Here is a 13,643-nt window from a genome sequence, read left to right as displayed (position 1 = left end):
TGGTCCGAAATTGAGACACTGAGAAGTTCCCCCCGAGGTCAACCGGACAAAGGCAAAGATCCCACCCCTAGACAAAATAAAACAGACAAGTTGAAACAAATAAAGGAAATGTATTCAAGACAGAACGCACAATTCCTTGACTAACAAAATACAGATACAATTATCGGCACCAACGCCCACGTGGAGGGTCGCGACCAGGTCCGGACTTACAATTACGTGCAATGTGCACCCTCCCCGCACAAGCGTAACACTGAACCGAGTATGGAGTAGAGCGGCGAAACGGTCACCTGGCTTGGGAACCCGACGGAAGTGTCTTGGACATCCCCTTTAGGATAGACGTTGCATGCCTCTTTGGCCATCTTTGCTCTGAGAGGGTCCCCCACCAGACCAAGCATCAGCCGTTGAAGATGAGTGGGATCAAGTGTGGGTTGCTTGATCTTGACTTCTTCAAGCGCCGCGGCATATTCATCCGCTTTTTCATGTGCCTGCGTCCTAGCTAAGCGCACAAGGGTCTCCAGGAACTCATAAGCCTCGAATGGGTCGAAAAGAGACGGAGGACGGTTGAGATGCCTTCTCAGGACCGCAAGCGCATTAGCGCAACTCTCACCAGCGCGTTCTTGCTCTAGGAGTTTGATCTTATTTTCCAATCTCTGAATACGGTCATCCGGCTATATAGGAAAGAGGGTTATGAAGAATGTAGGCCCTGAGATACATACTAGGGCCCAAGTAGCCATAAGTTACATGTTATAACGCACAAAACTGTGCCACAGCTCTCCAGGCTGATGGTTATCCGAGCATAACAGACTAACCAAATTATCCACAGCTCTCCAGGCTGCTGGCTCTCCAGGCCATACTCCAAAAATCGTGTAACAACTCTCCAGGCTGCCTGCTCTCCGTGCCATGCTAAAATATATGACATTAAACAAACGTTCGAGGCGCTGGCTTTCGAAACCAGATTTGCAGTACCCCTGGACCCACTCGCTCACGAAAGTTCGCAACGCAGACTGGATGAAGATAAAACTACAGCAAACTTGAGAAACAAATAAAATAAATATATTGCGATGAAAGGGGCAAAGAGACAAACGGTCTCAAAGGAAAAGAAAGAACAAAATATGCAAAGAAGGCGATACCAAATAAAGAACGCGCCCCGTGGGGGTGAAAGTTGTATAATAGCGAACTAATAGCACAATAAGACTGACGGAGCAGAAAATAAAACACAAGGGAATCGCACCGCACCCAACCAAGCGGAAAAACGGCGATAAAATAAATAGAAAACTAAACAAAACGAACCGAAGCAAGCGAAAAGCTATAAACGCCGAGCGAAAACCTGCCCTAGGTCGAAAATGACGAGCAGTAAAAAAGGTCGAGCATGGAAACACATGAGGATGGACAAACTACGCAAGGGAACGGCAAAAAACTTGCATCTGAACCCTAGCTGCCGAAACCTAAACGTTAAGGAAGATTTACAACAGAAGTGAAAATTTACCTCTTGTTCGACCCTAGGAGCCGGAGCAACTACAGCAGGTTCGGGAGCAGGTGCAGCTAAAGGCGCAGGTTCAAGAGCTGGTGGCGGAGGAAAAGCAGGTTCGGCGTCGGCCATGATATAGCATGCTGGCGGCGGTTAAAATGAAGCGGAACTTTACCGTGACTTCACCGAACTCCGTTGAACTGACCACGAGGCGACTAAAATTGTGATATTTGAAGCGGAGACCGCAATGTCTTATATTACTAGCGCGCAGGTACAGAACGCTTGAATTTGAAGAACTTGAGCCCTTCCCGTGCAACGGGCTAATTATATATGCAGTGAGAATACTTTTGAGATCGTCTCAGTTGAGTATCAAGTCTCTTACTGCTGGGGCACTAACTGGGGACAATGAACATAGCAATCAAATCAGTTTAACCCATTGACTCCTGGGGGTCCCCCATTCACGAGTAAAATATTCTGGCGTTAGACAGAGTAAAATACTAAGTATAGTTGGTTGAGGCCAGTTTAGGGGTGAAAGGGTTAATTAACTCAAATCCGAGTAAACATTAGTTTTTGAGGAGAGGGGTAAACCAGAGTAACCGGAGAAAAACCTACCGGAATCGAGTAGAGAACCAACAAACTCAACCCTCATGTAAATCAACAGTGTAATATACACTTACGTAAGTGTATTAAACACTTACATTTAAACATCGGAGGGGTTGGCGCAGTGGTAAGATCTCTGCCTTCCAACCCTAGGGTCCCGGGTTCCATTCCCGGTTCTGCCGAGAGTGGAATATTTGGCGACCTTCTTTCCCGCTGAAGTTCACTCAGCTTTCCATCCTCCCGAGGTCGGTAAAATGAGTACCAGCCTGCATGGACTGCTTAGAAGTGGCTGCAATTTGCGCCTGTATATGCTTCCAGTCCGCTGGGGGTAAACTGATCATTGTAAAGCGCCTTTGAGACGTTTGTGATAAAGGCGCTATATAAATGCACGACTTTACCTTTTTGACTTTTTAACTTCGGGAATGAACCAAGTTAAGTTTGAGATCATCGCAGTTCTGGACGCTACTTTAACAGTAACGAAAGGAAAGCTTGAAAAATTCAGTCTTTCTTTATAACTGAGATCATCTCAAAACTAAACGTGTTTCAACCCACATATGACGCTTAGTCTGGAAATCGAACCCAGACCACATTTGTGGGAGGCGAGTGTGCTCACCACTGCGCCATCCCTACTCCTTGACTAGTTGCTTGGCAACGGGCAGAAAGACAAGTGAAAAATCAGAGTTTTAGGCGTGAGGACTGGAAGCTACGACTTCCGTAACATCAGTCAGATCATCTTCACATTGAGTCACAATAACTCCTCGGGAGGTAGTCCTTGAAGAACGTAGATAAACGACCTACTTCCCTAGCGGTTCTTCTTGGTCAAGTTTCAAAAAAAACTTCTGTCTTCCATTCTGCAGATAGTATTACCAAAATTGGGTACTTCCAGTGATATTTTGGCGTAAAGAACTATTTCCAAAATGTCTGGGCGGAGGCACGATATCCCGACACTGGGTCGTCCATTTGATCTTGGCATGCTTTATGATCGCCGCTCAGAAAAGCTCATCCTTGGGAAAACGCTGTGGTCTCCCGATCACCTGTCTCAGGCGGTTAGGACTATAACCAAGCCGTATACCAACACAGAAGTCCTTGCTGAAGACACAATTGACGACAAAACAAGTGCTCTCAATGTTGAAGCGAGTCTGAAATTGAGTTTTTTGGGGGGATTAGTAAATGTACAAGGAGCAGCTAAATACTTAGATGACATAAAGACGTCGAGTCGCCACTCACGCGTGGTCCTCAAGTATGAGACAACAACTGAGTTAAAACAGCTGACCATGGAAGATCTCGGACGAGAAAAGGTCCAGTATCCAGAGATCTTTGACCAAGATATTGCCACCGATGTAGTGGTAGGAATCCTGTATGGAGCAAAAGCATTCTTGATATTTGACCAAGAAGTTTCCAAAGATGAATCTCTAAACGAGGTACATGGAAATATGGAAGTACTGGTGAAAGCCCTACCTGGTGTCCCTATTGGTGGAAATGGGTCTGTCGATATGACAGAAGACCAGAAGAAGGAAACAAAGGCAATGCGTTGTAAGATGTACGGAGACTTTAGAACAGAAGAAAGTCCGACTAGTTACGAAGAAGCAGTTAGGGTCTACAAACGCTTGCCATCCTTGATTGGGGACAATGGTCAGAACGCAGTAGCTGTCCAGGTATATCTATGCCCGCTAAGTGAAATCGATAGCAAGGGGCAACAAATGGTCCGACAAATCAGTGCTAATTATATAAGCAAGACCTGTGAGATTCAAGAACATATACAGTGGATTGAAGCTCAGTGTAGTGATCTTATGAGAGAAGACGTATGTTTGTCGTTCCCTAGAGTGAAAAGGCAATTGTCTAGCTTCAAAAACAATATCTCGCGCTACATGGCCTTTTTGCAGAAAAAACTGTTGCTTTTACTTCCAAGCATCAGAGGAGGCGGAGCAGAAGAATCAGCTCTTGACGATATTTTTCAAGAAAAAGAGAGTTCCCCCTTTGCAAAACCTCACCTGGATGCTTGGATTGAGGAAAAAAGGAAAGAAATTAAGAAGTTGCAAGGTATGATCACTTTCTTGGGAGACACTCCTTTCGTTAGTCCTGAAGATGTAGAAAACGAATCTTTCTATCCAAGCAATGAGTATATTGTGTGCTTTACATTTAAAATTAGTAAGGAAGACGATCCTCAAATTTTAAGCATGGATAAATATCTCACTGGAAAGGGTCCGGCAGAGTTGAAGAGGGGAACATCAACAGGCTTAAATGACAAAAATGCCAATAAAATAATTCGTCAGACTCTGAAACAGTTCGCAGAACTCAAAGCTGCAAATGAAGACCACGCGGAAGTGAAGTTTCTCGCCACTGAGGAGTGTCTGTCTGACAATTTCAGTGGAAAGCTAGGAGTTTTCGTCTATCTGTACGAGGACGGTGATCTAGTTGACGACGATTTTAAGTCATCACCAAAACCAGAGAAACTAGAAGCAGAAAATGTGCAAGATGACTCTATCGAGCTTCGGTGGAATGACCCGCACTTCAGCCAGAATAAGATTAAAAAGTATAAAGTTCAGTACAAGAAAGATGAAGAAGCTAGCTCCGCCTGGATCACTCAGTACTCACCGTGTGGTGACGAGGCAGAGCAAACTACTACCGTATCTGGACTTCAGCCTGCAATCAAACACTTCTTCCGAGTATGCGCAATGAGAGAGATTGCAGTCAGCCAGTACAGTAATACTTTGTCCGAAACTACTAAACCAACAAGTCCGCCTGGCAAGCCATCCTTTGTAGCCGCAACGACTGACACTATTACCGTTGCTTTCACGAAGCCCAAGAACATTGGAAAGGAGATTGAAATTGAGAAGTACAAGATTGAGTGGGGCACCAATTCCCAACAGATGGTGCAAGTTCCGCAGAACACAGAAGGTGCGTCACTCACTTGCACAATCAGGGGTCTTGAAGCTGGAGTGCCTTATAAATTCAGAGTTACCGCGATTTGTGGTAGCAATGGAGAGAGCGGTCCCAGTGAGGTTAGCGATCCATTACAAACCGAGGTTCCTCTGACAACATTGGATGCCCTTGCCCTTTGCGACATTGTTCAACCACCTGAAGATGGAAAGCCAGCAGTGTACACTCTTCCTCTGACACTTGTGCACGAAGACAGTGGTAGTAGAGTGCGTAAATTTGTCATCAATCTTGAAGAGAATAGGAGGCGGTCACCTTGTTTATCTCAATCCATTCCCGAGAAAGTGATAATGGTTGTCGGTTCAAGTAGCTTTGGTAAGACAACCGTGGTGAATGCTATGATAAACCATGTCCTGGGAGTGGAGTGGAAGGACGACTTTCGTTTCAAGATGATACACGAGCTTTCTTGTAAGCAAGGAGCGGAAACTATTGGAAATCAAGCACACAGTCAAACCCAGTTCGTAACATGTTACACTCTACCGTACATGAAAGGATTCAAATTACCTTATAACCTCACTGTTGTGGACACTCCTGCCTTTTGGGCCACAAGAGGAATTGAACGTGGCAAGTTGATAATAAAACAGATCCGTACATTCCTCAACCTGGAGGGTTCAGCAGGCATTGATCATGTTGATGCCATCTGCTGCGTGGCCCAGGCTGAGAATCCTAGGCTCACTCCAACCCAGCAGTATACTTTCGACAGAATCCTGTCCATGTTCGGAAAAGATATCCCAAGGTGTATCTTGGTATCTTTTACCTTTGCTGATAAGCAAAGGCCTCAAACCCTTTCAGTAACGCTTGCAGCTGGAATCCGAGAGGATGAAAATCACTTCAAGTTTAACAAAGCGGCCCAGTTTGTCGCTAACTCCGGAGAAGATCACGAAGAAATCTTCGACAAAATGGTTTGGAAAATGGGAATCGAGATTTTTGAAGAGCTTTTTGCTGAAGAAGCTCAAAAAGGATTCCTCAGTTTATGCTGGAACAAACAAAGGAGGTAGCTGGTAAGGCAAAAGAAGCATTCTATGGCTAATTAAAAACGAAGAAGGATGTGGATTAGTTTTAACAATGAAACTGGAGAATAGCTGAGATGAAAAACAAAACTCTCATACTCGTAACTCAAAACTAGTTAGAAAGATAGCAAATTTAACCCTATTGTCAATCGTCTTCGTATTCGAACGTTTTGAACACCATTTACCTTGCTCAATTGCGTATTTTCTTTTACTTTGAGCGGCTGTGAAGTTCGATGATTTTGTTTGGAGAATTAGTGCGGTTTTCACATGCAAGTGGTCAATGTATAGGATCTAACAACCAACTTTGCGAACAGTAATTCAATATTTTCAAGAAATGTTAGTTGAAGTATAAAATTACTAACTCGTTTAAAGTTGATTAATGAAGAAAGAAACAAGAGCTGAGCTTGAGGACACCAAGGGCACTTTTCTGTACCTAGTCCACACGCATGGAGTGAAATATCGTGGACAAGTACAGACAAAACTGTCTATCCATGTTAAGACACAGAGGAGGACGTACCCCCTGAAGCTTTTAACAAGAGCATTAAGACAAAAATATGTATTCTTATTTTAGTGTGCTACACTGAGAATTGATCGAGTGCCAATTAGAGCTGTTAGGTTTTTATTCTCAACGATGATTTATTTGAAATCTACCAATGTGATTTCGAAATGGATTTTAAACGACCTGTTTTTGGACAGTATACATTTAAAAGGTGTAGAGGTGCTAAATATTTTCTGTTAGTCTAGTTTATATGATTAATTAGTGATATCAGACTTTTTAAATGGAGTGCAAAATCAAAACAGGAGGCTATTATGGGAACTATGACCGCAAAAAAAGGTGTAGAGGTGTTAAATAATTTTCTGTGGTATTCTACATTGATTTGAAGTGTTAAGAAGTGATTTCAGGCTTTCCAATCGAGCATCATCCTTGTTGAGTTGGTGAGAAATTCCACGTTTTCTGTATTGTAAAAGATGACAGGGATTTGCCGCAAGCTTAGGGTGCCTTTGTCTAATACTATTGTCAGGCAATTTTCTAAGGAGGTCTGCGAGTCCTCAACTGTTTCCATGGCAACGGTACAGCAATGCTATAAGACCCTTTAAAATTTAGTACATTAATTGACTGACTATTTTTTTCAAATTTCAAAAAGCCCTTTAAACACCCTTACCTAATAAATAGTATGAAAGCAATTTGTTCTGGAGAAGTTGAGTTATTTTTACGACAACGCTTCTGGAAGAGGAAAAAAATTCCACGAGATTAATTTGTTAAAAATTAATTTTGGTGAAAAGAGGAAAACTAATCGTGCTGCACGTGCAGCACATATTTTTTCGATACTCTGCATAACGGCGGCGACGTAAGATTGCCAAAATGAGGTCTTGACGCCAACGTGAGCGTGCAACAGACAATTTTTGCTCTGAAATCTTTCGTACCAATTTATTTTTAGGATATGTCAATATCATTGTATGAGGTAAACTAGATGGAAAAATTGAAAAAGACTTACGATAGTTCAAGGTCTTATTTCGAGGTGACGTTTTCGTCGACGTCACCGTCGTAGATCCTAAACGTCCCTATTTATCGCTAGCGCCAACAGAACAGTTACAAAGAGAAAAACGTGCACTCTGGCTTCTGGAATATGTGAAGTGCAGTTATGTGACATTGCTAGATAAACTAGAAACAAAAGTGTGTGAATGTTCCCTTCAGCTTCTTTCAAGCCGATCTTTCCCACAGTAGCTGCGTTCGACATTAGCAGAATGCAATTTCTAATCTTGGGTGACCTGTGCATAGGGTGAGCTTTAGCAAATTTCGTTATAATTTCGTGCGTGTGCTTTTTCGGCGCCATCTTAAATTACGTCATACGTGCATGCACATCTCAGTTTTTGATACGTCACATGTACAAATGACCACCTCTTTACTTCCAACTTTCTATAATTTTCAGCCACATTACACAAGCCTTATACTTTTGATTGACGTTCTTTGCATTAATACATCGTCTTCATGTTATCTCGTCTCGTGTAGTGATTGCCTAAAGTTCTCCCAACGAACGCACTTCATAATCAATGATTACTCCAAGATTTGTCTCCTGAAGTGACGAATGGTCAGCATTCTGTTAATTAACAATTATTCGCCGAAGGCGAAGTGATTATCGGTGAATATTCACCGACACGAACTCGAGGTGAATATTTACCGATAATCACTGAGCCTGAGGCGAATAATTGTTTTAGTATAAATACACAGGTGATCATTTCAAAAAAGTTAAAAAGCAAACATTTCAACGCGAAATCATCTTCACTTACAGTGGCAAAACGACTACTGGCAGCCATTTTGTCCGTCGAGGTGATTATCGGCTGATAATCCGAGATGGCGAGCCAATGAGAGCGCGCGATTTTGATAATCACCTGTGTATTTGTAGTAAATATGAGTATTCCGATTGAAAAAAGGGGTTACGATGCATATGGCGTCTACGCGAAGGCGATCACAAGTCGTACATCTCGATGGTCTCCCATCCAGAAACCAACCCCCTCAGACAGGTATTAACTTCAGTGAAAGTTTGTTGTAAAGTCTTAATGGCGGAAGACGAGCACTGAAAAATAAAGGTGTTAGTACGTACATACTGACCACTGTCAAGCTGAATTTAATATTTCTCAACTCTCTCTTATGTAGATTACTGTCAGTTTATTCACACGAAAAGTAGAACCAATAACTACAGCAAATTTTGCGCTAACTTGCTACGAAAAAGAAGTTGAAGTGAACTCGGAAATGATAACCGATGCCAGTGTTTCTCGATTACCTTATATTTTCTTCAATCTTTCTGGGTTTCGTATTTTATTAATTACTAGTAACCACATGTCCTCTCCGGGGGCTATAGAGGTTTTGCACGGCAGCCATGTTGCATGGCAGGAACAATAGATTCTTTTTCCTATGGGAACAAATGCTCTTTCCATTACAAACATTTTCATCGTTCCTGCCATGCAACGTGGCTGCCGTGCAAAACCTCTATTTACGTTTTATCGTTTCCTCAGAAACGATGCTAAGTTTTTGACCACAGATCGCACTTACTGTTACAGTACTAATGATTCGGAGTTTAGCCAAGCGCAAAGTATCTCAATCTTGACACATGAGTCAAAGTACTCGGCATCTCAGCCGGAAGTACAAGTTCGTATCCTCAAACTGCGGTCTTATAAATAGAGGATATCACATGGCCGCGCGGTGATAGAAAGAATTTTACATGGCTGCTTCGAGTGTTGATAGTATCTCTCACTAGTTGATGGCATCAGCACGAGTGGATAAAATTCGTATCCCCAAGCGGCCATGTAATGTTCTGTTTATCTTGTATATAGATAAAGATGAAATGTCCAGATTAAAACTATTCATTAAAGTGGTCATCAACCGCTAAAACACGCACTGCGTAACGTGAAATGTATATTTCCAACAATAAGGTAAGGGTAAAGGTTAGCGTAATCTTTAGCTTTGGTAAATGCAGCAGTTAATGTTTACTTAAAGAGCAGCATTTGGGGGACACTTTGTGACGTAAATTTTCTGTATTCTGAGACACAAGTGATGTTGAAGTTGGCGAGAAGAGCAAGGGGACATTTCGTGACGCTTATTGAAATGAGCGTGCATCTAATTATTTGCGAATCTACACATAAGGGACTCACCTACACTTTTTTCTCTTTAACCGATTCTCTTCTTGAAAGCCTTTAATTCTCCTTTTATATAAGCTAAACAACAGAGAGATTTGCCATCGCATTTTCGTGAAACGGGAAATCAGTGACAGGTTTCTGGCCTGTAATGAAAGCGTAAAGCACTTGTCCCTCTTGTTTAAGAACGTGTTTGACATTTGTAGGGTACAAGTAAGGAATGAGCAAAATTCCAACAAGTTTGTTTGACTTTTGACATAACGCAAGCTTCAGCCTGTCGTTTTCTGTTTGCCGAAAACGCGATGGCGATCCTCTGTCTAACACGTACTAGTAGTAGTCTCGGATTATTGACGTGCGTTCGACAGTCGCTTGGAGTGCAAAGGACAAGGGTAGGGAAAGAAACAATCATATAATTATATAATGACTAGCGACTAATGACTAGATAGGTGAAGTGTCACTGAGGCTCATTGTGTTTTAGCTACGGCACATTGACGAGGGCCAACAAGCCCGAAACAGCTGTCTGCGTCTGCTTTCGAATTCTAGTTTGAGCGCTGATCATGCTAGGTTTGATTTGGCCAACCGTAGTTCAATTTTGCAGAGAATGCCTTCGTAAACGTTGTTGATCTGACCGAACAGTGGTGTGTTTATGCTTGTCACAGTTTGTGTTGATCCAACGTAATGCATAGATCGTTACACGGCATTGCAGTTTTTAGTGTTAAATCTCTATATATTTAGATCTCAAAATTCACGTAACGTGAAATTAGATATGAAAGTTATGAAATACAAATCATGATCATGTCAAATTGAGTCAAAAAAACGTTAATGTAATAGACGAAAGTAATATTACAGCGCAAAAGTATCTTACAAGAAAGGGGAATCTCGCTTTTTATTAGCTAATAGTGTTAGCTGCCATGACGACACCTATATTCTCAGACGTGAAATAATATAAATAATATCTTCACTGCGAGCGGTAAAGATATGATTTTTTACGTAAAGGAAAATCCTAGTATTTCATCTCGCGATCACTCGTGAGAGATAAGATCAGCACTCGAAGATAAAAATCGTATCTCCACTCGGCACTTTAATATCCTCTACCATATTAAAAAGGTGATTTTAACTCATTTATTCCTAAAGCGATAACAATACTTACGGGCGCAAATCCCGCGCTAGTTTCTCGGAGGTGAATAGCAGAGTATATTCGGAGTTTGCGTGGCCAATCATAGCGCACCTTCAACACTATACACTATTTTAGTATATGGTATATATATTTAGTATATACTAAAACTGTGGATAGCGTTGAACTCGCGCGCTGGTTGGCTACTCAAAATCCGGATATCCTTTGTTATTAAATTTTAAAACCTCGGTTGATGCATTTCCCGTGCTCCGATTAGTTTACTCAATCTCGGTTATCAACTCATATACCTTAGTTTGACTTTATATAGCAAATGATTCAGTGCTTTAAGCGTTGCTAAACTAAAATTATTTTCACCGGAAACCGCAATTTCGCTCCGAATAAAGCAAAAAAAAGTTTGGATCAATTCCGTCGTTTAGAAGTACGCGAAAAGGAAAGAAATGTTTTTGTGATGAGCCTGCGTCTGTCTGGCCACCAGGTATTACACAACATCGCATCTTCATCAAGTTCTTTTTTTTTCGCTCGTATTGCCTACTTCCAAACTTTTGGAGTTTAAGGAATTTAATAAAACAGTTGTTCCATTCGCGCTTGTGTTGGATATGAGACTGGTTATAGCCAACTCGGCGCTACGCGCCTCGTTGGCTATTTACCATCTCATATCCAACGCGCGCTCATGGAATAATTGTTAATTATTCACCTCCGAGCAATTCACGCGGAATTTGCGCCCGAAAATGTTGTAATCTTTGCAGGAATAAATGAGATAAAGTCATCTTTTTGTACTGTATTATCGCACTGTTTTAGTATGATACTAAAACAACTATTTACCTCAGTAGTCGGTGGCTGTTGGTGAATTTTTACCCACTAGCCACCTCCACTTCGGTGAATAGTTGCTAAATATACCGGTAAAAAAAAATACTCTTTTCGACACTCCCGATTACCCGTTCCTCGTTTTTGCATTCCTTATTTACCATTTGACTAATGGCAGAAGTTCCTCATCTGCATGAACCTTTGTTTACATAACAACCGGTGGAAACCAATCCTCACCCGTGTTTTTCACATATATTAACCAGTGTAAATCACTTATCACAAACCCTTGGTCAATGGTGCAGAAGAAGAGATCCAGAAAGGCAGAGCCTATTCCTCTAACATCAGTAATTATCGGAAGAAATCACACTTGAGGGTAAAATTCATTGAATCTAGAGAGAGTTTAGATTTGCTGCTCGTGATCACTACAGTGATTTTTTTTAATGAGCACTTTATGAAGAGTACAAGTTTATTCTGCAGCTGAAATAATCGCGAATTTCCTAACTTATTTCAAAAGCCTCCATATCATCGTATCTGCCGGAAATGAAGAGATAGTAAGCTGGCTACCACTTTTGGTTTCAGATCTGTTAGAAATTCTCCGGCTTCCGCAAATTGATGATGCATACCTATTGAGATGAAAGATCGGGAAAGGCTACGATCATTACGTCACCAAACGTCCTGATTAGAGCTGTGTTTTAGTAAGATCTAAGAAGGCGCTGTGTTTTCGTGTTATCGATATGTCCATTTACAACTGTGTAGGTAAACTAGAATATTATTACGATGGCTCAAAAAGTATATAAGGGCATCGTGGAATGATTTCAGCTTAAAATCGATAAATGTATTTAGCTCACACGTTTGAGGCACATTGGGGCATTCAGTCGTCTCACTGTTTTCCTAGAAATTCCAGATCACTGATTTCAATGAGAAAAAATCCGTATAACTCTAACAATTTTACACTGGGAATAGTCATCTCCCATCAATGACAACGTGAACGGTTAAGGACGTAGTTGCTATTTTTCAATCTAAGCTAAAGTACTGAATACTGATTGCGTTGTCACTCTCTACTCGGAAGGATCTTGAAAGACTATACTGATTGGAGCAGTAATATAAAGAAGCCGAGAAAGTGCAGACGTCAGACAGCAGTTGATGCTCAGTGTCAAGGTATTAGGTCAAGGACTCACCATCTGTCGTAGAACAGGCGGTTTAGTGTAAAACCGTTCTACATTGAACTATCGGAGGGTGTTCCGTGAAGACCGAAGGGCTGAACTTCATCAGCACTTGTCGTTTCTGCGAACCGTGAATGGACTACTTGAAAGACAACAAAGTGAGATACTGCGTGCACTGTGTCAATTGCAACAAAACTGTATTTATTTTGATGATTATTGAAATGTCGGTCTTATAGAACTGAAGTGACGTGGCATGGACCGTTACCGAATAATTCTGGATGACTCAAGTTCAATTTTGCACTGGAAAGGGTGACCTCGTTCACAACACGAAATGTGAATTTTTACGATTTATGTCCTTTCAGGAGGAGACCATAAGAGGGCAAAGACACCCCGACTTCTTCCAGGGATTTTGTCCGCTTGATAAACGTAAGTATGAATGTAAGAATATCAACAGTAGGGAATTCTTTGAAACAGTTTTAGGAAGGCCTCTAGCCTGAATCATGACCTCAACGCGATATTTTACCAATAAGTAAAACCCGGCTCTGACCACTCATTAAGACGATCTTCAGTTATATATCCCAGGGTTTAGACAGAACGCTTTAAATCTTCATTTCTAAATAGATTCGTCTTCAAGTATGCTCTTAGCACAGTGAATTGCTAATTGCCCCCGCAGGGATTTCGCCCAGAGGCGAAATCCCGAGGAGGCACCCTAGTAGCTCGCGCGTATATTAAGGACAGTACTTACAGTTCAAAGATGCAGTCAGTATACTAGAAACTAGATGCTTCTGTGAAGCATACACTGGCTTGCCTGTGGTACGTGCTACAGAAAATCAGAAAGCACTGAATTGTGTGGTATTGAAATACAGCATTCCAGTCTCTGAAGAATAACAAAT

At 41.7% G+C, this 13,643-nt stretch overlaps 1 protein-coding gene across 1 annotated transcript in view; it reads left to right on the top strand.

The window, feature by feature from the left end:
* Nucleotides 1-7,101, top strand: part of LOC138010535 (uncharacterized) — a 16,074-nt gene extending 8,973 nt beyond the window's left edge. The window contains exon 3 of the mRNA XM_068857516.1: nt 2,926-7,101. Within this exon, the coding sequence (XP_068713617.1) occupies nt 2,986-6,003 (3,018 nt within the window). The 5' untranslated portion in view covers nt 2,926-2,985 and the 3' untranslated portion in view covers nt 6,004-7,101. The remainder of the gene's footprint in view (nt 1-2,925) is intronic.
* Nucleotides 7,102-13,643: the final 6,542 nt, after the last annotated feature.

The sequence above is a fragment of the Montipora foliosa genome, chromosome 7 (assembly GCF_036669935.1).
Source record: "Montipora foliosa isolate CH-2021 chromosome 7, ASM3666993v2, whole genome shotgun sequence".
Classification (NCBI taxonomy): domain Eukaryota; kingdom Metazoa; phylum Cnidaria; class Anthozoa; order Scleractinia; family Acroporidae; genus Montipora; species Montipora foliosa.
The sequence above is the reverse complement of the archived record's forward strand: the minus strand, read 5'-3'. Positions and strand labels throughout refer to the sequence as shown.